The sequence below is a fragment of the Lactuca sativa genome, chromosome 7 (assembly GCF_002870075.4).
Source record: "Lactuca sativa cultivar Salinas chromosome 7, Lsat_Salinas_v11, whole genome shotgun sequence".
In the NCBI taxonomy this organism is placed as follows: Eukaryota; Viridiplantae; Streptophyta; class Magnoliopsida; order Asterales; family Asteraceae; genus Lactuca; species Lactuca sativa.
The window spans coordinates 203,916,652-203,944,129 of NC_056629.2; the positions used below are offsets into that span (position 1 = coordinate 203,916,652).

The 27,478-nt window shown below is 36.6% G+C and overlaps 2 protein-coding genes across 2 annotated transcripts; one reads left to right on the forward strand and one right to left on the reverse strand.

Annotated features, from left to right (window-relative positions):
• Nucleotides 1-11,700: 11,700 nt before the first annotated feature.
• LOC111884725 (uncharacterized) lies at nt 11,701-14,725 on the forward strand. The gene is made up of 6 exons (XM_023881033.3): nt 11,701-12,572; nt 12,657-13,292; nt 13,367-13,447; nt 13,520-13,732; nt 13,820-13,903; nt 14,228-14,725. The coding sequence occupies exons 1-6, from the start codon at nt 12,261-12,263 to the stop codon at nt 14,573-14,575; spliced, it is 1,674 nt and encodes a 557-aa protein (XP_023736801.1). The 5' UTR covers nt 11,701-12,260; the 3' UTR covers nt 14,576-14,725.
• Nucleotides 14,726-14,747: 22 nt separating this feature from the next.
• LOC111884726 (uncharacterized) lies at nt 14,748-16,294 on the reverse strand. Its single transcript, XM_023881034.2, has 3 exons — nt 15,426-16,294; nt 15,038-15,283; nt 14,748-14,952 (listed from the first exon to the last, which is right to left on the reverse strand). Exons 1-3 carry the CDS (start codon nt 16,155-16,157, stop codon nt 14,821-14,823), a joined length of 1,110 nt encoding a protein of 369 aa, XP_023736802.1. The 5' UTR covers nt 16,158-16,294; the 3' UTR covers nt 14,748-14,820.
• Between the last annotated feature and the right edge of the window lie 11,184 nt (nt 16,295-27,478).

A 27,478-nucleotide genomic window follows, 5' to 3' on the forward strand; every position in this document is an offset into this window, starting at 1 on the left:
AAAAATACATAATTGTCTCACTTCGTAAATAATTACTGAAAATTTAATATATATATATATATATATATATATATATATATATATATATATATATAGTAATAATCACATGTGTGTGTTAAATAATATATTATTAAGTATTTACACATATTAATCACCGAGTTTTACAACACTGCTCAGTTCAGTAAAGGACCGATTGGGGAGTACTCGGGATTTTGTAACTCGCCTCGGTAAGGGGTCGAGTAGCGAGTACTCGGAGGAGTAATCGGCCAATTCGGCGAGTTTTACAACCCTGCTAAGGATAGAAAGTAAATTATCAAAAATTTAATTTTTACAATACATGAAGTCGTGCCGGTTTAATCGCGAAACTTCGACGGGTCATAACTTTTTCGTTATAAGTCGGATTTAAGCATTTCTTATATCTCCAGAATCCTTGTCACGACTAATCAACTTTCTTCAAAGATATTTAGTCCGGTTATTATTATATTTTGGATGCGTATTTTATTTTTATTTTATTATATCGTTATAAACACGTATATTGCACATAATTTACACGTAAATCACATAATACTCAAATAATTATTCTTCATTACATCAAATAGGTTACAATTTTTGACCCTAACTATTACATCATATTATTAGTTCTTTGCCAAAAACATGGTTGTTTATAGATTTGGGCCATTATTGAGGTTTGAGTGTCATTGAGTTTGGGTCATGGTTAATTGGGCAAATTAAGGTGAAGGTTAAAATGGTCTTTTACCCTAGGAGTCAGGATAGTAAATTAAAGTCCTGATTATGGTTTATGACCCAATTATTAATTAAGGTTGTATTTGATTGGTTAGCATGGGGATTCTCCGGTCTAGTAGCCCGAACATGTTTTTGATTATTAGCAGATGGAGGTGAGTTTGCTCACCATACTGTAGGACACTAGGGATTGTATGTGCTTGTAGTCTTTATGACTCATGATGTATGCATGTGTGTTTGTTTTCTATATGTATGTGGGGTAAAATAGACCCTCTACAACCTTGTGCTGAAATATGAGTTAAAATAGACTCGAGGGTGAAATAGACACAAAGGTGAAATAGACTCGGTACAGCCTTGTGCTGACATATGAGTTGAAATAGACTCGGGGGTGAGATAGACCTGGTGGTGAAATAGATCCGGTATAGCCTTGAACTGACGTATATGTATGGTATGCGGTATTTTGGGGAACTCACTAAACTTTGTGTTTGCGGTTTTCAGTTTATGTTTCAGGTACTTTCGGTTCTAAGGGGAATAGCTCAAAATGATCGCATTACACACACCGTGATTTCCGTTTTATTGGACTTTAATGTTTTTGTGGATGTTTATTGATATACTCTGATTTCCTTATGATTTTGATAAACATGTTTGGTTGATGATTTATTTAATATAAAAAAAAAAAAAATTGGTTCTATGTTTTTGTGACGTTACAGAATGAGACCATTGTTCATGTTCATTCATTTATTAAATAAATGAACATACACGAACTTCTCACTGAATGTTCGCCGGACGTTCTGTTAAATTACAAATTTACAACACTAATAATATAATTGATGGTAATTGGTAGACCTAACAATGCGAGACATTGATTCACGAGAGATACGACACGACACAAATACATCTTGAAAATTGAGATAAAGCTTATTTCTCAGTGTGTATTCGTGTCGTGTCAAATTTATGGCTGACACGTGAAAGCGACACGAATACACGAATTGTCATATCTATTAATATGGATAAGGACTAAAGTTGTTGGCTTTGCCGACCATAAGTATTATTGATATTAAATTTCCAAAACTATAACTAAACCAGTAGATTTGTGTATACCAAAAATACAAAAACTTTAATTTACTACTATTTTAATTAACACTTAATAAGTGACATGTGACATCAGTTTTATAGAAAACAAAAAGCTAATCTGCACTATTAATATTAAAATAATGTGTGATATTTGACATAATTATTATTTCCTAAAATGTTTTTGCCAAGGTCATGAGATTATCAAGATTTTGATTTTAGTACCACATCTAAGAAAGATATGGATCATTTAGGATCAAGTTTGGCATAAGATTACGATTGGGATCGTGGGACCGAGATTCGATTCAATTCTACCATTCCATTAACTATGAAATTTAGTTACTACCCAATACGTTCATACCTATGTATCCTCTATTTCAAATTTTGAGCCGTAAATGACTAAATAGGTAAGGGAGAAACCGTAGACAACCCCCCCCCCCCACCCCTTTCAGCCACTCAGGAAACCTATACCACCTTCAAAAATAGAATGACGAATCAGAAAGAAACTCAACAACTATATCCAAAAGTAACTAACACAACTAATCAATTTAACAACTATCATAGCTATTGCATATTTGCATGACACCCAATTTCTGAAAGAATGAAAAACAACATCTTGTTTTTTACTCTTCTAAAAAATAAAATAACCTACAAAAAAATATAGAAGTTGGTACTTGACTTGCAATCATTAGGATTAACATCTCAATCAACGCCATTATAAGTATACAACTCAAGGGATTATGTCGAAGGGAACAAAATACTCTAAAAATTAATGCATCATAAATATTGAAAATATGAGAACTTCTCCCCAATGAATATAGTATGGCAAGTAATGATCCGACTAGTCATATCAACTTTTTGCTCATTCAAGACATATACCCCACCTAGCATGCCATCGATCCCAATAATCTTTTAAGACAGTGTGTGTTGTATGTAGTAAAGATAACCATAATAGAAAAGCCTAATGACCATGTTTACATAATTGACTAACTAAAGTAAGTTTAAAGAAAACTTGGGAATATAAAGACATAGGTGGGAGTAAGAGATACACTAGGAGTAAAAACAAAATACAAAAGCTTTAGTGACATAGATATACCACTAATAATCATAAAATACATAGATACAAATGAAGACACCTAAGGTGAATTATGATAAGATGCACCTAATTCCAAGATCCATAAGAAGGTCGGAATACCCAAAGAACTAAATGAAAACAAGCATCTATGTGAGGGATTAGAACATGTACCTCTTTGAACTGTTAAAAAACATAAGGATCCAAAGTAGATAGCGAGTAGCGACACGCTGATGAAGAGTAAAACAAAGATAGACAAGGTGCCTATGGCGTAGGACTATAAGGATTTTGTTGAAATGGTCTAAATGATTTGTTTTGGTGTAAAGGGTGTTGTTTTTTCCTTTATTAAACAATAATCGATACTCAGACTGCTAATTCTTATTTTGTTTGTAGAAAACACATCAATCATAAACGAATTTAATCGTTAGTATAGACTATATTGTAACACGAGATCATTATGGGACAACCAAAACAACAAGTGAAGTACATACTTTATATCCTTTATCGATCATGGGATTTGAGGATAAGTCTCTTGTAATTAATTCATGAACAATCGGTTTAACTATGGGATGAGCGGTACAATGAAGAGCTGTCACACATAATCCTTCCAAAGAAGACTATAACACCATTAAGAGCTATACCTAGAAATTTATACTTTTAATGATTTCAATTTGACATATTTAATACGTGTGAACTGATCCTATAAATTAGACATCGTAGGATAAAATGTATTGTCATATTATTACAATGGATGGCACAAGTGTGTATCCAACAATATTTGGAAAATTTTAACTCAATGTATAATCTTTCTAAATGATCAAATATTATTTGGTTGTATCATACTCAGTCAGTTGAATTTCAAGATATAAACAACATACTTACTGATCCATATAATAATCTTAAAATTATTGGTTTTCCAAATGTCAAGATATTACATAATTGGTAGCTTTCTCATTAGTATGTTTAACTTTTGTATGGTAAGATTATGACATATATGTCTACACAACATGTTACTTTAATAAACATAATTTTTACCGTCTAGTTGAGCACCAATAAAAACCAATAAACTGAAGATAATCATATCTATGAACCCATGTTAGCAACAATCAAAGACAAATATAAACCCGTAGGATGGAAGATCCACACTTAGACCAGCTGGCATTTTGGTCTTTGGATGGGTAGGAGGGAAGCACACGTGTGTGGATCTTACTGTGGTCTCTGCTCTCGTCGGTTTGAGGAGCGGGGGTTTTACAGCAGGGCATACCGCTTTGAAAACCGTTGCATGCAAAGTGGCAAAGCACGAGAATGCATGTATAGAAAATCAACATGTGTTTGTGCCTTTGCATTTGATACATTTGGTTTTCTCGCACCAGAGACGGTGGAGCTCCTCAACAGAGTCCAACGGGTCATGCATTCTAATGTCATATCTCCTAGATCCACAGATGTTGTTTTCAAAAGAATTAATTTTGCCATCCAGAAAGGGCTAGCGGTGCAGCTTGTTGTCCGTTTGCCTTCCATCGATATATATTGAACTATATATGATGAATAATGCCAACATGAAATGGCTAAACAATCTAGAACTAAAAAAATAAAATAAAAACTTAATTTAAATATACATCCTAACAATTTTAATTAAAATATCGCTCACTAGAATTATTTATGGATATGAAAGATCTTTCAGTTTGTTTAGAAATTTAATATACCATAATATTGACGTCGTTGATCTTTCATTTAGAACAAAATTCAAAAATGGTCTCTGTGGTTTCACAAAATCTGAAGTTTGGTCCCTATGACATCCCCAAAATCACGACCAGAAAACACCGGTTTAATTTATGCTTTTAAAATAATTTCAGAGTAATCCTTTAATTAAAAAGATTTGCGGAATTTGTTCCCAAAACACAATATGATAAAATAAGGTTTATCAAAGCATTTCTTAAATAAATGTATTTTCATATATAATCAAAACTCGGGATGTCATGTTCCGATACAAACACAAAAGCATAAACGGCACATTATAAGCCTTACAACAGTTATATATAACTACAAGCCTATAAACAAAATAATTTGATGATTCATCCATCTTATGCCCTCGCGCCACTACCTGTAATGCAAATAAAACTGAATGGTTCAGGCATGGGAGCCTGATGAGCATATAGGGTTTTCAACCCACAATAAATAATTATATTTAATTTCACCAACCAACAATAACCCGATTACCTATTCCCGTTATCCTCACTTTACGTCCCTAAAACAACAACTATTACTAGGGACCTAATCTAGGATTTTTATCGGGATGGACACTACTGCCAAGGGGTTTCCTCAGCAATGAATGTCCTAAGGCAACCATGAGCGGATAGAGTACACCGGTAGATGACTAGATAACAACATCAACATCGAGGCCTCTCATCATTTTATTTCATCCTTCATCCACTTTCTACCCATGTTCTACCCAACATCTTTGTAGATAAGAATATATATATATATATATATATATATATATATATATATATATATATATATATATATATGGGAAAACTGCAATAAAGTCCATACATATTGGCCTCATAATCGATTTAGCCCTTATATATATTTTTTTATTCAATTAAGTCCCAAATACCGGTAATCGTATTCAATTTAACCCTTTGACCCGGTCAACAGGTCATCCAACTTTCGAAAATTACATTTTCGGCCCAGATTTCAAAATTTATTACAAATTTGGTCCAAAATTTACACTTTTGGCCCAGATTTTAAATTTTTTTACAAATTTTGTCCAAAATTTACCCTTTTTGCCCAAATTTTAGGATTTTTATTATGAATTCATCCTAACTTTAGTTTTCTTTACAACTTTTTTTCTCAAAAGTTTGTTTCTAATATGTTTTTTCTTTAAAACTCATATTTATACAAAAAAAAACATATTTTCACATAAAAATCTTATTTTTTCTATATAAAAACTTTTTTAAAAAACCTTTTTGTATATGAAATATCTAATTATAAAAATAGGTTTGGATTATTTGTGTGATCTCTCTTAAAACAATTAAGAAATTAAAAGTAACCCTAAATTATATTATTAAATTATAGTTTGTCAAAAACTAGTTACACTCATTTTAATATTATTTATTTGTTCTTTAATAACATTTATAGGAAAAGTTTAAATAATAGAAGATGCTACATATTGAAAACTTCATATTTTTTGTTTCTCGCTGAATACATGTTCATACATATAGTTCATCATCACTTTGGATTTCTTTATTTAAACTTCTTTGTAAAATCGGATTCATGTGTCAATTTTGTTTGTTGTAATAACAAAGTAACTATCTAGAATGGAGCAATTGTCATTTGTCGATAAGGAGGTTTTTGGCAGAAAATGACATTTAACAAATGTAAAAAAGTATTACAAACGTTGATAGTTACAACTCCTACTGAAATCAATATGGATTGTCATATATGAGATCAGAACAACTTTACATACCTTTTATCATATATATGTGATCGAAGGTATGATTTAATTTACGAAGATGCAACAGATTGAAAAATACATATAAATAACTATATTAAAATCTCGTAGAAAAAAGAATACACACTAAATAGAACACATATTAAAATATATATATTAATAGTATAATTTAGGGTAACTAGTGTAACTAGTTTTTGACAAACTATAATTTAATAGTATAATTTATGGTTACTTTTAATTTCTTAATTGATTTTTTAAGAGAGATCACACAAATAATCCAAACCTATTTTTATAATTAGATATTTCATATACAAAAAAGTTTTTAAAAAAAGTTTTTATATAGAAAAAATAAGATTTTTATGTGAAAATATGTTTTTTTTGTATAAATATGAGTTTTAAAGAAAAAAAATATTAGAAACAAAATTTTGAGAAAAAAAAAAGTTGTAAAAAAGACTAAAGTTAGGATGAATTCATAATAAAATTCTAAAATTTGGGCAAAAAGTGTAAATTTTGGACCAAATTTGTAAAAAAAATTTAAAATCTGGGCCAAAAATGTAAAATTTGGACCAAATTTGTAATAATTTTTGAAATCTGGGCCGAAAATATAATTTTTGAAAGTTGGATGACCTGTTGACCGGGTCAAAGGGTTAAATTGAATACGATTACCGGTATTTGGGACTTAATTGAATAAAAAAATATATAAGGGCTAAATCGATTATGAGGCCAATATGTAGGGACTTTATTGTAGTTTTTCCACTCTCTTTCTCTCTCTCTCTCTCTCTCTCTCTCTCTCTATATATATATATATATATATATATATATATATATATATATATATATATAGATATATATAAGTAAGTTCAAATAAAAACAGTAAATAGTGTGAGAACGTAAAAACACTATGTTTATGCTATTATTCTGTAATGAATTTCGTATATGCGTATTGTTGAAGTAATTCTAATATAAATATTAACTTTCGATTAGTCATATATTCATTACAATGTTATTATTCTACTATAAACTTATGTATGTGCATTTTTGTAGTAAATTCTAATTTTAATTTTAACCTTTGACTATTCATTTATTCTTTGCTGAATAATGACATAAAGCTGTCGATACAAAATTCATTGCAGGAATAATAACATAAAAAAATGTTTTCGACGTTCTCTCTCTCTCTCTCTCTCTCTCTCTCTATATATATATATATATATATATATATATATATATATATATATATATATATATATATACAACATAACACATGTATGAAACATTCAATCAATACTCATTTCAAATAACACAGAACATATAAACACACAACACATATTTTATAGAGAATACTTCATATTTATATGTTAGAAAAAAGTAACTACAGACTCACTTGATCAGAAGATGATCGAACAGCACTACGACTCTAAGAATAGAATTCTTCGGTGAAACTGTGATCTCTTCACACACCGGGCTTCTCGCGGGCAGATCATAACTTCTTCGTTATAACTCGGACTTCAGCATTCTTTATACATTAGGAAACCTCGTCACAACCACCACCACATCCTTCATAGATATCAGGTTTATCTAACATTTCATTTGACGCTTATTTTTATCCTTAATTCATTTAAGTCGCACACTTAAGCACAAAGTACATAATACTCAAATAATATATATTTATTATTTCAAGACGGGTTACAAAGGTTAACCTACACTATTATTACATCATCATTAATGCCTAGCCTAGAAACACGAACGTTACAGTCCCTGAGTTTCAAAAACCTCACGGATCGTCCCTGTGGTTTCAAAAATTTTAACATTTCGTCATTCCGGCTCACTCCGTTACCATTTAGTCGTTAAGTAAGGGGCATTTTTGTCATTTCACTACTCAGGGACCATTTATGAGGTTTTGTATTACTTTTTAAATAAATAAATAAAATTTAATATGCAAGGGGTCTCTCCCTCTCTCTCCCCCCTGTATAAAAAACACACACATCACAATTCTTCAAATTAAAAAAATCTAATACAGAAGTATTAATCAACACACAGTCACACATTCAATAAGATCAACACCAATCAACACATTTGCATTAAGCATATTAGGAGTAGAAACAAATGAATCAAAAATTAAAATTGATTATCATATCTTTTGGAAGGCTTGATCGTAGTTATTCGAGAAAGAGATAATCTCAGAAGGGTTTAACCCCATACCCACCAAAGCTCCGACTCCTTCCTATATTTTTCTCGATGCTTTTTTATATTGTCGTTGGAGAAAGAAACAAAACCGAAAATGGGACAAATACCCACCCTCACTACCATTTTCTCTCTGTTCCTCACATATCTTTCTCGTCTTGTAGGTCCAAATCAAGGTAAATAACCCTCTCCACCCCTACTCCCCTCTCTGCTACGGTAATCCCCATCTCCATCTTCGATTTGACCCTATTATGAACAAATCTTTTCAAACCTCAAAAATGTATGGAACCTAGATTGGGAGACAGACACGGGGTTGTAAAAAGAAACCAGAAAAACGAGGCCAGAGCATCTTCATATTTATAAATAAAAAATCAGCCTGGTCGTTGATGATGGAGATCAGACTCGAAAGGGGGTGAAGGACTTATGTAACAGATGAGATTTTTGTTTCGATCTTCAATGGTTGAGTTCCTTCGATGGCAGAAACGATCTTCAATAAATGAGAATTAAGGGCGATCTATCGGCTATCATCTTTAGATTCAGTTGAGATCCATTGTTTTTATGCATCGCCTAAAGTTGCCGGAACCCTAGCCCTCATCATCACCGTCACTGCTGACATCGTTTTCAACTAAAATCCCTAACAGGTCTTGGTGCTTAATATCTACAATGATGCAAGCTCCTAGAAGGTAAAGGGATGGAATTCGAGTTTGAGAATAGAGGAGTGAAGCATAAGATTGGGAATGAGGATGAACGGTGGAATTAGTTGAAACTGATTGAACCAGTGGAGAGAGAGGGGGGGTGTGGGACCCCTTGCATATTAAATTTTATTTATTTAAAAAAAAAGTATTACCTCCGTCCCAAATTGATAGTCCACTTTTGACTTTTGAAGTCTTTTTTCTTCAATTTTGACCTTAAATATTTTTGATTTTGATAGATAATACTTGATGCAAAATATATGAATTGATTGTATTTTAATTGTTTTTTCATTGTTATAAGTTTTATTAAGTAATATATAACACAAATAAAAATATTTAAGGTCAAAGTTAAAGAAAAAAGACTTCAAAAATCAAAAGTGGATTATCAATTTGGGACGGGAGGAGTAATACAAAACCTCATAAATGGTCCCTGAGTAGTGAAATGACAAAAATGTCCCTTACTTAACGGTAAATGGTAACGGAGTGAGCCGGAAGGACCAAATGTTAAAAGTTTTGAAACCACAGGGACGATTCGTAAGGTTTTTGTAAATTAGGGACCAAACTTCAGATTTTATGAAACCAAAGGGACCATTTTTAAAGTTTTGTCTTCATTTAGTTGACAAATTCGTGCAACATACTTTTTCTTGGTATTTAGTATTTACTAAAAAAATATTTTTATATATAACAAATTTACGACAAATAGATCTTTCAATTTTATACGAAAGATTATATAACTTATACATATATTAATGACAAAATTGCAAGAATGGTCCCTGTGGTATGTCAAAACTAGCAACTTTGGTCCAAAATGGGTTTGGCTCGCAAGGATGGTCCAATAGTTTCGTTTTGTTGCGAGTTTAGTCCAAAAATTTTGAAACTTTTTATAATTGATGGATTTGCCCTTGATATTTTCCCCTTTTCATTTTTTTATTACAGATGTCAAAAGAAGAAAAAGAAAAAAAAAGAAAATCTCTCTCTCTCTCTCTCTCTCTCTCTTCAATTTCAATACCTAAAGATACAATCCACCATCATCTTCTTCAATACCCTCGTCTTCTTCATAAAACCCAATTCCTCACCACCATCTCTCCTTCCAGTTACCATAAATCAACCACCAACACCACGATAAGAAATCAAGGTTTGTGCAATCATCCTTACTCATGCTCAAATCAAATATATATCAAAAGCTCACCATCAGTTCCTCACCGCCCCTTTCTTACAGGTCTGGAATGCCGCTCACCTTTGCAGTGGGTATCTAGATTTCAGGAATGTTCTCCGAATCGTTTCCTTCTTCAAAATCCGATTTTGTGCTTATTATATGTAATCAATCGATGGAGGTTTTCTATTAAACGAGTTCATCCGCCCTTTGATCTCTATGAATCGGTGATTAGGGAAGGGTCGGGTATCGGAAGCCATCAAATCCAACACCAAATGTTGATTTTGTTTCTAAATACATACACGAACAAATTTCTAATGTTGCTTCTAAAACTCAAGAACAACACAACTTTTGGGGGGAAAGCTCCAGAATAACCCTTGATTTTGTGTGTGGTTTTCGTTTCTAGAACAAAAAGACACACAAAACAAAATCGAATCTTTAATATATACCCAAATATGGATTAGTTATCCAGATGTGGACATGATGTTCGATTACATGACTAGAACTCTAATTGAAAGAAACAGAATGAATATACCTCTTATTGTTTCCCGAATGGTCTCTTGCAGTCAGCTAAGAACCCAAAAAGTGAAGCTTCTTCATCCTAAGAAGTATGTGTGTGTATGTGTGTTTTATTGCAATGAGTGTTTGTGTGTTTGTTTTGTTTCTTTGGATCATTCATTCTCAGATCATGAATAATCGAACATGGGATAGAGAAAAATGATAAACATATGGTGACGGGCTTTTGTTTGATTCTATATCTGCAAGTTTGAAGCAAGAAGAAAGTTCTAGATTTGTAGGTTTGAATCAAGAAGAAAATTGATGGTGTTTGATTTGGAGGTGTGAAATTGATAGAGACAGAGATGGTGTTCAGGAAGAAAGCACCTTCTATTTGCTAGTGAAGGTGATTGAGATGGGTTCGACTGCTGATATATATATATATATATATATATATATATATATATATATATATATATATATATATATATATATATATAGAGAGAGAGAGAGAGAGAGAGAGAGAGAGAGAGAGAGAAAGAGAGAGATTTTATTTTTGTTTTGTTTTTAATTGTTATAATAAAAGAAAAATGGAAAATAAATTAATAAGGGGCAAATCCGTTATTATAAAAAAGTTCATATGAAATTGGACTAAACTCGCAACAAAACGAAACTATTGGACTATCTTTGCGACCCAAACCCATTTTGAACCAAAGTGGATAGTTTTGACATACCACAGGACCATTCTTGCAATTTTGTCTATACTAATAAAAGCTAAAGTTTATTATTATAAAATTGAAGTTATTTAGACATAATATTTTCCTCGAATTCCACGTGGAAGTTAAAAATATCCAAGCCTCTCCTCGAATTAGCTCAAACTCAAAGCGCTAGGCCACTACGGTTTTTTTCCCCTTTCTTTTCCGGTAACGAGAGCTAGGGTTCCGCCACTGTAATAAAGATACGAATCCATTAAAGACGCTGCTCTCCTTTCTTCCTCCGTAGACCCATTAGCATCTTTCTCTTGTTCCCTTCTTCTGATTCATATCCACAATCACATTGTGTACTTACTACTTACCATAATCTGCATTATTCGATTTCACTTTATCAAGATCCGACCACTGTATAACCAGTTACCTGTCTGCGTCAAAAAAAAAAAGAACAGCAAGCCATTCTTTTTCATCATTAGCTGTGTCAAAAGTGCAAGCAACAGTCATAGAGAGTGTGCGTTTTCTCTTTTGGAAAACGTACATGTGAAGCAAATTAGTGTTCTTCACGAGCTACAGCACTAATCCCTTTTCGTCAAATCTAACCAAATTACGTGAACGCCCACACGGATAGGGCAACAATCTTCCTGTAATATGTGTTCTAATCAAAATTATTGATCAACATCACTGGGTATCAATGGAGAAATTTGGGGTTTTCAATGAAGACTGGAAGTGGCTGCTATTGGAGAGCCTTTGGTGCTCTGTTGCAGCGAAGAAGACAGCTTCTGGTTTCAGTGGATTTATCAGACGGCATTGGCCTAATGTTTGTTATGCGTTTGGAAGACTGGGTAACCTATTGCGTTTCTCGATGATTCAGTGGAAGGATTGTCTTCTTCGCGGATGTAAATCGGTTTTCGATTTGGGCACAGCGGCTCTGTTCATCATTATATGGAGTTGTTTTCTTAGTTTGACATCAATGTCGTGCCTCTTATATCTTCTTCTGAGTATGGTAAGATTACGAACTTTCCCCAACAAAACTTCAAATTCTTCGTTCATGGCCCTGAAAGTCGCTAATCGTTTTCCTTTTTTCCAGGTAACTGCTGTTTGTGCTGTTCGTTATCTAGGTTACACTCCTGGTCTATTAATGGTGGGACTTTTCACCATTTTAATCCTACGGATGTATGCTAACTTTTGGATCGCTGGCTCTTTGTTAATTTTTGGAGGTTTCTTGTTTTCACTAAACCATACAAGATTTGTGGTTTTAGTGGCAATGGTATACGCACTCTACTATGTAAAACATCAAGTTGGGTGGTCTGGAGTTTTGGTATCGATTAATCTTGCTTTCCTATCATGTGACGCATTGACATTTATGCTCCAATGGTGTGATAATTTGAGTGAAAAGAGTGAAACGACACAGTTTGAAGAACCAAAAGTTCCAGAGTCGTTTCTTGAAGATGACATTACAGAGAGCAAGTTCCGTGTTAATGGTGAGGAAGATGAACATGAACAGGTCAACTCGTGTAAATCTTCAAGCAATAAGCCAACTTTTATGAACAAAGAGAAGAAAGAGTCAAAGTCAACCATCTCCATTCCCGTGGTCAAAACCCATGAAAATGAAGTCAATGAAATGGAAAGAATTATAAGCTGTGTGGATCACTATGAAACACTTGGGTTCACTCGATATGATAAGATTGATGCTATCTTGTTGAAGAAAGAATACAAGAAAAAGGTAATGCAATATTCAATATAATTATTGGTTCTTTTTTTTTTTGGTCAATTGACTTTCGTTTTGACCCCTTATAGGCCATGCTAGTGCACCCTGATAAAAACATGGGAAACCCATTGGCAAGTGAATCGTTTAAGAAAGTTCAATGTGCATATGAGGCAAGTATATCAGTATATCTTCTAATTTTATATATATAAAGATCTTGAACTCATAATCACACCAATTTTCAGATTCTTTCTGATTCTATAAAGAAAAGGGACTATGATGATCACTTGAGAAACCAAGACTCAAAAACTTTGTTTCACAAATCTGCTAGTTCATCTCATCAAGAGACAAGTGATTACTTTTCTGATGAATCAAGACGTATACATTGCACAAAATGTGACCTAATGCATATATGGGTATGTACAAATCGGTCAAAGTCAAAGGCAAGATGGTGCCAGGTGGGTTGTTCTTAAAATGATAATAAAGATTCAACCTTTTTGTTTATTTTTATATTTATATAAACTAACGAGGCTTGTATGTTTCAGGATTGTTGTCAATATCATCAAGCCAAGGATGGAGATGGATGGGTTGAATACAAAGGCTCACTTGGGTCAGATCAATCTCAAAAGGTTTGAAATTTTTCAAGATTTTGAAAAGACTAAGTTGCTAATATGATTTTTGATGACAATGAACAAATTTTAGATAGTTTGTTGCTATTTTATGTTGGGTTGCCAACATTAAAACAAAATTTGATGTTTAGGGCTCTATTGAACTCGATAAGAACTTTGGTGTCCAAGGGGTTGTTTGATAGTTATTGATTTAGTCTGAGTTTGAATCTCAGACTTAGTAAGTAAGAGGCGTATCAAAGAACCCCTAAATGAGTAAATTTCGTATAGTTTGTCATTTTGTTGCCAAATTTAAAATGTAATTTTGTAAATTGTGTATTAATTCAGATGGAAATTCCACGGGCGTTTGTTTGTGCTCAAAGCAAGATATTCGATGTGTCGGAATGGGCGATTTGTCAAGGAATGGCGTGTAGGCCAAATACACATAGACCGACTTTTCAAGTAAACATGGTTGGATTGGAGAAAAGTCAAAAGTGCAAGTCAAACTTATATCCATGGGATTTGGATGCTCAAATGACAGATGAAGAGGAAGAATTTGATCTGTGGCTTCAACAAGCTGTTGCTTCTGGTTTGTTTTGTGAATCTTCTAAAAGTAGAAAGAATTGGACCCCCTTTAAGTTTTCACCAAAGAAGGTGAAGCAACAATGGACACGTATGTCTCGATGGTCACATTAGTTAGTTAATTATTTAGTTAGTGGTTGTAAAACTTGTAATCGTAGGTTGGTTAGTTTTGGGTGGAGTGAAAGGTTGTAAAACAGCTCCCTTTGTATGTATTGAGTCAAGTTTTTCATTATAAAAATAGATTTTCTTCCCCCAAAACCAAAATGTATGATGCAAGATCCTCAAATTAAGAGAAACACCATAGATTTTTGAGGAAATAATTGCAACAGATTACAACTAAAGTTTGAATAATTCATGATCTAGATTCTAATCCCAGTTACAAAACGCTGGATTCCAGCAAAATCTGGTATGATCTTTAAATTGTGGAAGCTGTCATGGTGAATGGTTTCCATATGATCTACAAGAAACAAGCATTGATCTTCACCGTTTGTCTACATCCAACAAACACAACTAAGATTAAAGATATATCAATTAAATAAAGCTTTGAACTTTATGATGAATGTCAAACAACATTACCTCAAAAGCAAAAAATCCACCAGGTTTTAGCATCAAAGCAGCACCCTTACAGAGATGAAGAAGATCAGACATGCCATCTTCACCACCATCTAATGCAAGTATTGGTTCATGTCTACCAACTTCAGCTTGGAGTCCTTTGATGTGTCCGCTTGGTATGTATGGTGGATTGCTCACAAAACCTGCAACTCTTCCTTCAAACTCGATCAATGGTTCAAACCATGAACCTTGTTTCACAGAGATTTTATCCTGATAAAGATGACGATACAATCGTTCACACAAGTGAAATTCAAAACATACAATCGTTCACGCCATCTAATGCTATTATCCGTTCATGTTACACTGGAGAAGATGAAGATATAAGTGAAAATTCAAATGATACACACATTACCTGTAAATTATACCTGTTCACATTAAATGAAGCAACTTGAACAGCAATAGGACTTAAATCGATTGCAATAACTCTCCCGGAATCCCCTAAAATCTTCCCGATTCCAATAGCTATAGCGCCAGAACCAGTCCCTAAATCCACCCACAAACCTTCCTTCAACTCTTCATTCTGCTTGATGGTATCATCCACCAGATCGATTATCAACTCTGTTTCAGGCCTTGGAATAAGAACACCTTCTTCGACACTTAGAACCAAATCCCTCCAATGCTCACATCCTACAATATACTGAAATGGCCTTCTCTTTTCAATCCTTTGCTTCCATAAAGTGTAAAGATCACCCAAATCAGCTCTTAATTGCAAAACAATGTCGTGATCCGAGTCGTTGCGAGTTAGTAATGGTTTAGGGTTTTGTAGAGCATCTTCGATCAGCCAATTGAGTTCTCTGTGTAAAATTTCGGAGTCTGGGCCGTTATCTGAATCTGTGAAAGATGAACCGATGGATGACGCTAGGTTTTTCGCCCAATTCTGCCATTTTTGCAGGTCGGATAAGGTTGCGGTGAAGGTGGGTGGTCGGAGAAATAGGGGAAGGTTAGGGTTTAGTGAAGTGGGTGCATGGGGAACGGAAACTGACGAAGAACAAGAAATGGGTTTGAAGGCAATGGAGCGATTGAGGGTTCTTGATGCGAATACAGTTGAGAGAGACGAGAGTCGCGCCAAACTGGAAAGATTCATCTGTTTGATCTTTCGAAAGATTCTCAGCAAATAATTAGATTTTGATATCCATGTAATAATATAGTTGTAAAAAACGGATTAGGGAAATATATGTAAAACGAATAATATATCCCAACTATGATCAACCATCTACTTATTCTGATTGAACACTCTTAGAAAATGCACATCCAAACACTCTATTAGTAGTTCAAATGGTCGTGTCAGGTTTCCATATTTTGGACAAGTTTTCAAAGAGATTTAGGGGTTTTTCGATGTGCCTTATCAAAGTGATACTTTTACTAAAGAATCACAATTAGAGAATTATAGATAAAGAATCAGTAAATCATAATTAAAACAAAATTCTATCAAACCCTAAGAGGAGGGAATCGTAGAGGGTTGGAGTGAATGGGTTTGACCAAGCAGGAGGAGAGGGATGAGCGGGAGGAGAGCAAGAGAGAAAGAGATGGTACTAAGGGTTCCTTAAACCGCTGGAAGAGAAGGAATATGGGGAAGATGGGTTGGGAGGGATGCGGTTTAGGCGAGTTCGGCTCCCTCCACAAAGGGTTTGGCGGGTAGCGGGAAGGATGGGGACGATTCTGTCAACCCTAAGTCGGTGCAAATTACAATAGTAATAAGCAACTTCAAAGCAAATAAGAATTCGTTGGCCGAAGAAAAAAGGAAATGCAAAGCTATGTTCAGTGTCATTAAAATATATTAAGAGGGTGTTTCACATTGCTTTTTAAACAACTTATAGAGGATACGGTGTAGGCACGAGACGTGCTCGTTGTGGCTGAGGTGGACGCCCAAAACGGTGTTGCATCTCGTTGCACACCACCCCAACATCTAGTTGTTTCTCGTCGTGGGGCTTCTCGTCGTCGTTACAACCTACACCAACGAGTAAAATCTGAACGTTGCCCTCTTTTTAGCCGTTGTCAACGGTCAAAACAATAAATAAAAAAACATATTTATTCTCAAAAGCTTAGTGTTGCATTTTGTTGCCCATTTTCTCATTTGGTGTTATAACACCATTTACTTAGGTGACATTTTGTAACTTTTGAAACAAATAGAAAGTAAATTACATTAATACCCTTAAACTTACAAATCATTAAACACTCTCCCCACTCAACAACATTAAATGTCATTTTTGCACCTCAAAAGCTAATCCAAATATAATTTAATAAACTTTTTTTTTTTACCAAAAGTCCTTTTGCAATAAGAACTTTTGAAGTTAAAAAGTAATCCCAAACACCCTCTAAAACCAGACTCTCAACAAGAAATCTAGTTATCACACACTAATTTGATTTCACAAAATTGATTTAAGAGAAAAACTTACCTAATGGTTGTTGTCACTGAGTTTTGATCAAGTTGGAGGTGAAGACGGACGACGGTGATGACAAGACCGAAGGGCATATGGTGGTGGTGGAGGGTGTGTACTTCGAGAGAATATGGTGGAGGAGGAGATTTATACGTGAATATAAGGAGAAGACGGAAAAAACACCAAGTGTCACACCCCCGAACCAGATGGCGGAAACGTCCGAGGGCTCTTGTGACTTAAATTGAATACCATCACAATGAATATACATGAATCATAACATAAATTATGACCATGCATTAAAATAATACAACTGATATTGTTTACATCCAGTACTTTGTTTTAAACATTACAAATTCATAACATAATTGTCTGATAGATATCATAAGCAAAACACCCTGACATTACTTGGTACTTATTATTTGGTTTACCTGTTACCTGAGAATACAAGTTAATTTTGAAAAACGTCAACATATGAAATGTTGGTGAGTTCATAAGCAATGTTGTGATAAAATAATTTGGTGTAGTTTGTAAAACCCAGAAAATCTGATATTTTCTGAAAAGATCATTGTTTATAAAAAGTGTGAAGATTCGTGAATATATGCTTGTTGATTTTTTAAACATGTATAATTGTTGAACTTTGGTGTTAATCGCGCTAGTGAAGATGTTGAACTTCCTAGGAAAACCCGATGTTTTCCCAATACATAAAATACAGTGATTTCTCAATTGTTATACCGTAAAGACGAATGATTTTGATTACTCGGGTGGCGTTGGATTAATTAGGGTTTGTGAGTTGTTATAATCACGCATTAAAAAATGACTAGTTCATAACTACAAATTTCGAACGATACTTAAAGGCGTCGCCCGTTGCTACTCACTTAATCCAACAACCATGATTACTCTTGATTAACGTCATGAATCTGTTTACCTTGGTTACTCGTAAGCCTAACAAATAAGGAAAAAGGGGAGTACAAAGTCCCGTTATTTCCGTGAGTTATTTTAGGCTGTCAGGAATGCGAAAGGCACATTGGCCCAACTCGCATTTGATTTCTTGACCTTACTAGCAATACTAATGGGCCACTAGGGCCCAATAGCACATTAGAGCCATTGAAAGTCCTTTTACATGAAATCGGGTCATAGGAGGCCCAATAGCTTGGATCTAGGTTTCTCTATTGTACATGCTCTGAATCCAAGACTATAAACCCTAATTCTAGCATGTAGAAATCAATATTAACATATAATTAGGTTTATGATATTACCTTGATTGTTATGTAGCAATAACAATCCCAATTCCTCCTTGAATTGACTTTGGAAGGCTTAGAGTCACAAGTGTCACTCCTCTAATGGCTCACAAACACCATAAGCAAGAGGATGAAGAGGAGAGAGGTTAGAGGCTGCCAAAACTCGTGTGAAACCCTAGCAAGAAGCTTAGCCACGTTTTTGGTCCTTAAGGGATCTATATATAGTGAGGCAATTAGGGTTATCTAACAAGGAAACCCTAATTTGGTTGCTTAAGCCCTATGGACTCATTTAATCAAGCCCTTGGACGATTTCCTTATGGGTTTCCCATTAGAATTCATCCACCCCTTGATTCAAGACAATCCATGGCCCAAATTGCAATTATCTTATAATTACAATTCCAGTCCCTTAAGTTTAATTAATCTCTTTTAGTCACAAAACTAATTACCAATTAATTATTGACTAATACTAATTAAACAATATGATTTCTCCTTTAATATATTATTCCCATAATATATTAATAAATCATATTTAATCCTTTCTCTCCATAAATCATCCTATCAAGTTGCTTTGGTGAAGGCAACCCAAAAGGACCATGCACCATCGGGTCAAGTACATACCAAAATAGTTATGGACTTAGACACTAATCCAACAATCTCCCACTTGGATAAGTCTAATAACTATTATGCGTATGACTTCAGATCCTGATCTGCAATCGTAGCTTTCTAAAGCCGCTGTCAACTCTGATCCTATCAGATACGCGTGTCCTTAGATAAGGGATCATATATTCCTCCATTCTAGATATCATATGAGATATGATTTCAAATCATTCTCTTTGTACTATATCTCGATTACCGATTTATGACGACTGACTAATTGAACAAATCAAATTAGCCCTAGCCCGGCCGAGCATTTACGTTTGTCATCACTAAATCATCGAGGGGCCCAAAGATATCGCTTTTATCCTACTTTGGATAAAAGGAACGGATAACCTTTGATACAATGCTTGCTTGCACTTACTCACCGAATCACACACAACAATATGTTTTATAACACCAAGTTACTTGTCACAACTGTGAATTTTAAGCTATGTAATCTATACATTCAAGTTAATGAGAATCAAAAACTTTAATCAAATGCAAGATACAAGTACTATAAATAGTCATCAAACAATTGGAGATCCTAGAAGTTCTTATTAAGTCTATTTTGGACTAGAACTTCCTTATTGGGTCCAAATGGACCAATAAGCTTCCAATTAGACTATCATGGGCTTAGAACCCTAATTGGACTCTAAGTGGATCCATATTTACTTATTCCAACATTTTAGGTCATGAATGGAATGGATTAAGAGCCTTAATACATGAATAACCTAAAACTAGTTCAAGAAAAAACATAAAAATCCTACTACACTCCTTTAGACTTAAAACACACCCTAATTAACACTAATATTGGGCTTAGGAGCAAAAAGCCCAAAAACCTTTTTTTTCCCCCACCATTCTCGGCCCAAGGCCCAAATACAAGGAAGGTTGACTTTGGTTGCCACCTCACTATTATCTAATGGGTTTCTAGGCACATATCACATACCTCCATGCATGTATCACTTCAAGAGTCACTTCTTTCTCTCTTCTCTTCTTGCTCTCGGCCAAGCATCATCACACACACCAAAATATCTCAACTTTCTCTCTAGAACACTCAAAGAACTCTCCTTCCCTCCCCTCTCCAAAAATCTCGAAATTTAGGGACTTTCCAAGAGGATTTTGCAAGTAAATCATCATCTAAGGTAAGATTATGCATAGATCTATGGTTTAAATTCTTTTATTATCAAAATCTCTTCCTAATCCATGTAAAAACCGTGATCTTGCACTCTAGAAACCCCATAATCTCGAAAAGTTCATCAAGGAGTGCAAGGGCCAAAAATCACTTCATTTCTTCCAATTTTTCTTCAAGAACCGAAACTACCCACTCAAGGTGAGATTCATACCCCTATTTTCTGTTTTTAAGAGTTTTTGTGGGGGGGAATACAAGTGAAAGTGTAGATCTATATGTATTTGTATGCCTTGTATGATTTCCATGCTTATATGTATGCTTATATGTGTTTTAATGTTGGATCTAGCCATTAAACCCCTCAAAACCGAGATATAACTCATGTTTTATGATATTAGCTTCAAACATGTTCCTACATAATAAGTGATACTAGATAAATAGCCAAGTGGTTAGCAACAATTTTCTTTAAGCTAAAAACACACATTTTGGGCCAAAAATGTGAAAAATACAAAATTAAGGGTCCAAATTGACATTTTACAGATTCTGATGGTTGGAATGTGCCAAAACAGTTTTCATAAGACTATTTCTGGAATTCTATTCAATTGGTGGATTAAAAACATAAATTTCAAGCCTATTGGGCTAAAAATGAAAATTTCGGCCCAATAAGGCCCATTATGCGAATTTTTCTGTTTTGGAGGGCCAAAACTGTAACTTTCTGTAAAACAGCGGACTATAAGTGTTCCAAATCCTTTTCAAAGGTTTAAAATGCTTTTTAAATTTAAAAGGGACCAAAGTTGCAAAAATTTTCCATTTTGGGCCAAAATTGTCAAAATTGCGAAAAGATGGGCTAAAACCGAGAAAAACTGCATTTTCAGGGACTTAAACTGTTTCTTTGAAAAATATGCTGGAAAATATTAATTTCAATACTTTTTGGTGTTAAAATGTCAAGAAAAATAATTTAAGGACCAAACCGGGAAATATTTCATAAGAAGGGTTGAAAATGTAAATTTTACAAATAATGAGGGGCTGAAAACAGAAATATTTCAAGGCTGATTCATTATACACAATTTGATTAAATAATGGCATCGCGGCTATCGACGAAATTCAATACACTACAATACCAAAAGTCGTTGTTAAACGAATTGGTTCGGTCTCGAACCAATAAAATCCGAAAACTACTAACACTACGACGCTATGACACTACGACACTACGATTCATACAACTAACGATTTGGAATTCACTATACATACGAGTGTGCACAGACGTCTACGCACCATCTTCGGGCCCCAAAAGTGTAAAATCTTGTTCGTTGAGCCTAGCTAGCCCAATGACCTGATCTTAAGGCCCGAAGACCTCTATCTTACGAAGTGTTGGGTTTTACCAATCCGACACGACGTAACCGGACTTTCAATGGCTGTAGACTACTGGTCCCCAAGGGTCCTTTAGTGTCGCCAGTGGAGTCTGCCTTTTTGCGAGGCGGGTCTGGGACCCCTCGTACACTATATCCCCAACCGGTTAATGGAGTCACCGGGGTCTTCGTGACCTCTTTCTCTTCGGATGTGGGACTACACCTAGTCAGGGCGATTGGATAACGCGATTAGTACTGACGACGCCTTCGGGTTCGTTAGTATAACTATAAACTGGGCGTTTGTATAACGCGGGTTTGTAGTAAATAATCCTGCTCGAGAACCTTCCAACGTCGCCTGTGACTGACACTATACGCTATGCAATGGTTTCAATGTAACTTCATGTAATTCAAGGAAATAGGAGAACATCGGGTTTTCCTAGGGTTTTCAATACATACAGATTTGAAATGCATACATCTTCAATGAACATTTTTTTTTTACAAGTATAGAAACAAACAAGCATACCTATGGATCTTCACAAACGTTTTCCAAAGCTTTTCTTTTCAGAAAATATCGGATTTTCTGGTGGTTTTTCAAGCAATACAAACATTCGATTTCCAACACTACTTATGAACTCACCAACATTTCATATGTTGACGTTTTTCAAAATACTTGTATTCTCAGGGAACCAGTGAATCAAGGGAAATCATACTCAGTGACGGTTGCAGTTTATTTTTGAATGAACCAAACAACATTAATTTTTGGAAATGTAATGTCTTAAACAATGTATGACATGTAAACACTACCGGTTGTACTATGTTGATGAATGGTGACGAATGTTGTTTTGTTTCATATATATTCAATGTTATGGTATTCAATTGAGTCACGACAGCCCCCGGACGTTTCCGCCGTCTGGTTCGGGGGTGTGACAGGTTGGTATCAGAGCTTTGTTTATAGTGAACTAGCATGTCGAGCCATACATTGATATGCAACTATAAACCAAAAAGAAGGACTAACATAACTCTGAACAAAACAAATAAATAAAACATACTTGCTTGCATTAGGAATAAAGACCCAACGCTGAATCAAACACAATAACACTGGTATCTCGGTTAATTCGGGACTGTTCTTAGTGATACCAAGGAGTGAATGTAGCCTGATCAACTACATTCCCTCCAAAGTAAAACTAACACACGTCTTGATGAGATCGGGATAGCTAGGGAACCTAAAACTATACCCTTCTAGCACCAAAAAGAGAACGTATGTTTAGTCTGCAATAGTGAAAGAGACATAGGATAATATTAGTGAACTTTTACGTGTTTGCTATGTGTTGCGAATCTAGGATTGTGTGCTAAATGATAGAAGTTCTTAAGTCCGTACCATACCCCTAGTCAGTAGGACCACAACCTCACGGAAACCACGCACACTCAACATCTTTCCGTTTCATGACAGAAAGATGCCTCGCCCAGCTACTCGCGGAAATCCCGAACCAACCCCGCCGGAAGTTGACTCCACTGCTTTCCAGGCAGCCGTGTCTGCTGCGGTCACGGCAGCTATGGCACAACTTCACCGAGGAAACAATAGAGGAGGCAATGGTCAAGGCTCCGGAAGTTCGAACAACGGGACGAACCAAGGGCTCACTAAAACGTGCACCTACAAGGATTTTGCGAACGCTAAACCCCGAACTTTCAACGGCACTGGGGGAGTGATCGCTCTAAAGCGATGGATCGAGAAGGTAGAGTCGGTGTTCGAGATATGCGAGTGCCCCGAGCAGATGAAGGTGAAGTTCGCGGCCTGCACTTTTGTGGACCAAGCACTCACTTGGTGGAATGGTCACATAGACGCTATGACACTCCCTGTTGCCAACTCTATACCCTGGACGGAAATGAAAGAGATGTTGACGGCTGAGTACTGCCCCCGAGGTGAAATACAGAAGATGGAGCAGGAACTGTGGAATCTCACGGTGCAGAACGGGAACATCGATGCTTACATATCGAGATTCAGTGAACTATCTCTATTGTGCCCGGGAATGATCACATCAGAGGGAAAGAAGATCGAACGATTCATCTGGGGACTAACATCCCCCATTCAAGGGAATGTGATAGCTGCGAACCCTGAAACGTTTGACAGTGCAAAGAGATTGGCAAAGAGGCTATATGATCATAACCACAAAAAGGGCGAGAAACCGGTAGAGACCGAGAAGAAGAAGGAGAGTGATGGTAAGAAAGGATGGAACAACAAGAGGAAGGGGCGTCAGGGCCCCGAGACCTCTAAAAGGCAGCAAACGGTGGCAGTTCACGCTGTCACTGCGCCGGTTCCAGTCACCCCACATGCTCCAGCCTCAGCTGCTTCAAATGCTTCAAGACCCTATTCCGGTAGTCTTCCCAAATGCAACAAGTGCAGTTTCCATCACCAAGGAGAATGCCGGGAACTCCATTGCACCAGTTGCAACCGAAGGGGACACACTGCAAGGTTCTGCAGGACTTATCCTTCTCAGAACCAGAGTCAGGGAAACAACCCGAACAACAACAACAACCACCGCAACATCAACAACACCAATGCCGGCGGCAACAACGCAGGGCCTAGCCACACCTGTTTCGGGTGTGGAAGGACGGGACATTTCCGTCGAGATTGCCCTAACAACAACAACAACTCAGGAAACAGAGGAACAGGAAGAATGCTGACTATGGGTCAGAATGATGCAGTTCAAGATCCCGCAGTTGTGACCGGTACGTTTCTCCTAAACCACACTTATGCATGCATCTTATTTGATACCGGAGCGGAGCGAAGTTTCGTAAGCGAGGAGTTTAAACATTTACTAAAACAACAACCCCAGAAGCTAAATGAAACCTATACGGTGGAAATGGCCAATGGGAAAACCGAATCCACTAGGGAGATCTACATCGGATGTACCTTAACCCTTAACCAGCACGTCTTTCGAATAGATCTAATGCCAGTATCAATTAGGAGTTTTGATGTGATTATCGGCAGGGATTGGTTAAGCCCCCACCATGCTGAGATTATGTGCCACGAGAAGGCCGTTCGCCTTCGTCTCCCGAATCACGAAACCCTAGTAATTTACGGAGACAAACCTAGCACGAATCTTCGTCTTATCTCGTGCATCAAGGCACAAAAACATCTGCGAAAGAACAACTTAGCGTTCTTGGCCCACATAGTGGACAAGACAAAAGAAGAAACTAACATCCAAGACATTCCGGTAGCGTGTGAATTTCCGGACGTGTTTCCCGAGGATCTTCCAGGAGTACCCCCAGAGAGACAGGTTGAGTTCCGAATCGACCTCGTCCCAGGAGCAACTCCTCTCGCTAAATCACCATATCGACTGGCTCCTGCTGAAATGCAGGAATTGTCCAGCCAACTCAGTGAGCTTCTGGACAAGGGATTTATCCGACCTAGCTACTCGCCATGGGGAGCTCCGGTGCTCTTTGTGAAAAAGAAGGACGGATCTTTCAGAATGTGCATCGATTACAGAGAGTTGAATAAACTCACTGTTAAAAACCGCTACCCACTCCCGCGAATCGATGATCTATTCGACCAGCTCCAAGGAGCTAGCTACTTTTCTAAAATAGACTTACGGTCCGGATACCACCAACTCAAGGTCCGAGAAGAAGATATTCCTAAAACCGCTTTCCGAACCCGCTATGGACATTACGAATTCGTCGTAATGCCCTTCGGTCTAACAAATGCACCCGCCGCATTTATGGACCTGATGAACCGAATCTGCCGACCGTTCTTGGACAACTTCGTCATTGTGTTTATCGATGACATCCTCGTCTATTCTCGAAGCAAAGAGGAGCATGGCCAACATCTTCGACAAATCCTAGAAACGCTGCGATCGGAAAAACTTTACGCCAAACTCTCCAAGTGCGAGTTCTGGCTTCGGAGTGTGAATTTTCTAGGTCACGTAGTTAGCCAAGATGGAATTCATGTGGATCCCTCTAAGGTCAAAGCTGTGGAAGGATGGGCAACTCCGACTACGCCCACAGAAATTCGTCAGTTCTTAGGCCTAGCAGGCTACTATAGGAGATTCATCCAAAACTTCTCTAAAATCGCCAAGCCACTTACCTTGCTTACGCAAAAGAGTGTACCATTCAAGTGGACAGACCGACAAGAGATTGCGTTTCGAGCCTTGAAGCAAGCTCTTTGCAGCGCTCCTGTACTATCTCTACCTGAAGGAACGGAAGATTTTGTAGTTTACTGTGACGCGTCAAATCAAGGCTTAGGTTGCGTTCTCATGCAACGTGGAAGAGTGATAGCATATGCGTCCCGTCAACTAAAGACGCACGAAGTAAATTACACAACCCATGACCTAGAACTGGGAGCTGTGGTCTTCGCTCTAAAAATTTGGAGGCACTACCTGTACGGTACAAAGTGCACCATCTTTACGGACCACAAGAGCCTCCAGCACATCTTGAATCAGAAGGAGCTGAACATGAGACAACGAAGATGGGTGGAATTGTTAAACGACTACGAATGCGAGATCAAGTACCATCCAGGCAAGGCCAACGTGGTAGCTGACGCATTAAGTCGGAAGGAATACACAAATCGCCGTATGAAAACGCACTCGATAACCATTCAGTCTCATCTGACCACCCAAATTGCATCAGCCCAGGCAGAGGCTATGAAAGCGGAAAATAGAACTAGCGAGGCATTATGCGGAATGGAGAAGAACCTGGAAGTCAATGAGAATGGGGTATACTACTTCATGAACCGTATTTGGATTCCAAAAATCGGAGGATTCAGGGAGATCGTTATGAAGGAAGCCCACAAGACACGATACTCCATTCATCCTGGTTCGGACAAGATGTATTTGGACATTAAGCAGCACTATTGGTGGCCTAACATGAAGGCGGAAATCGCAACTTATGTTAGTAAGTGCCTTACGTGTGCCAAAGTAAAAGTGGAATACCAGAAACCTTCCGGATTGTTACAACAACCGGCAATCCCTGAGTGGAAATGGGAGGGGATTTCTATGGACTTCGTGACCAAGCTGCCCAAGACGTCGGACGGATTGGACACCATATGGGTAATAATCGACCGACTGACGAAATCTGCCCATTTCCTGCCCATCAAAGAGTCCTACAAGATGGAGAGGCTGACGCGTTTGTACCTACGAGAGATTGTAAGACTTCATGGAGTGCCAAAATCCATCATCTCGGATAGGGACAGTAGATTTACGTCGCGGTTTTGGCAATCACTCCACAAGGCAATGGGGACTCATCTCGATATGAGCACCGCGTATCACCCACAAACGGACGGTCAAAGCGAACGAACCATTCAGACGCTTGAAGACATGCTTCGTGCATGTGTGATAGACTTCGGAAAGTCTTGGGATACCCACCTACCGTTGATCGAGTTTTCATATAACAATAGTTATCATTCGAGCATTAAGGTGGCCCCTTTCGAAGCACTGTACGGGCGTAAATGTAGATCACCGTTATGTTGGGCTGAAGTAGGTGACACCCAGCTAGCAGGAACACATACGTCGGATAGGGCAATGACAGGACCGGAAATCATTCGCGAGACCACAGAAAAGATTGTTCAGATCAAAGCTCGATTACAGGCATCGCGTGACCGGCAAAAGAGCTACGCTGATAAACGACGAAAGCCCTTAGAGTTCCAGGTCGGTGATCGAGTATTGTTGAAGGTCTCACCCTGGAAA

What these genes read in the sequence shown, in the direction of transcription:
- LOC111884726 (XM_023881034.2), bottom strand. Translation starts at nt 16,157, where the DNA reads ATGAATCTTTCCAGTTTGGCGCGACTCTCGTCTCTCTCAACTGTATTC. An exon ending in TGAACAGGTATAATTTACAG is followed by an intron (nt 15,284 to 15,425) that starts GTAATGTGTGTA and finishes CATCTTTATCAG; the next exon opens with GATAAAATCTCTGTGAAACA. An exon ending in GTGGATTTTTTGCTTTTGAG is followed by an intron (nt 14,953 to 15,037) that starts GTAATGTTGTTT and finishes TGTTGGATGTAG; the next exon opens with ACAAACGGTGAAGATCAATG.
- LOC111884725 (XM_023881033.3), top strand. Translation starts at nt 12,261, where the DNA reads ATGGAGAAATTTGGGGTTTTCAATGAAGACTGGAAGTGGCTGCTATTG. An exon ending in TATATCTTCTTCTGAGTATG is followed by an intron (nt 12,573 to 12,656) that starts GTAAGATTACGA and finishes CCTTTTTTCCAG; the next exon opens with GTAACTGCTGTTTGTGCTGT. An exon ending in CAAAGGCAAGATGGTGCCAG is followed by an intron (nt 13,733 to 13,819) that starts GTGGGTTGTTCT and finishes TGTATGTTTCAG; the next exon opens with GATTGTTGTCAATATCATCA.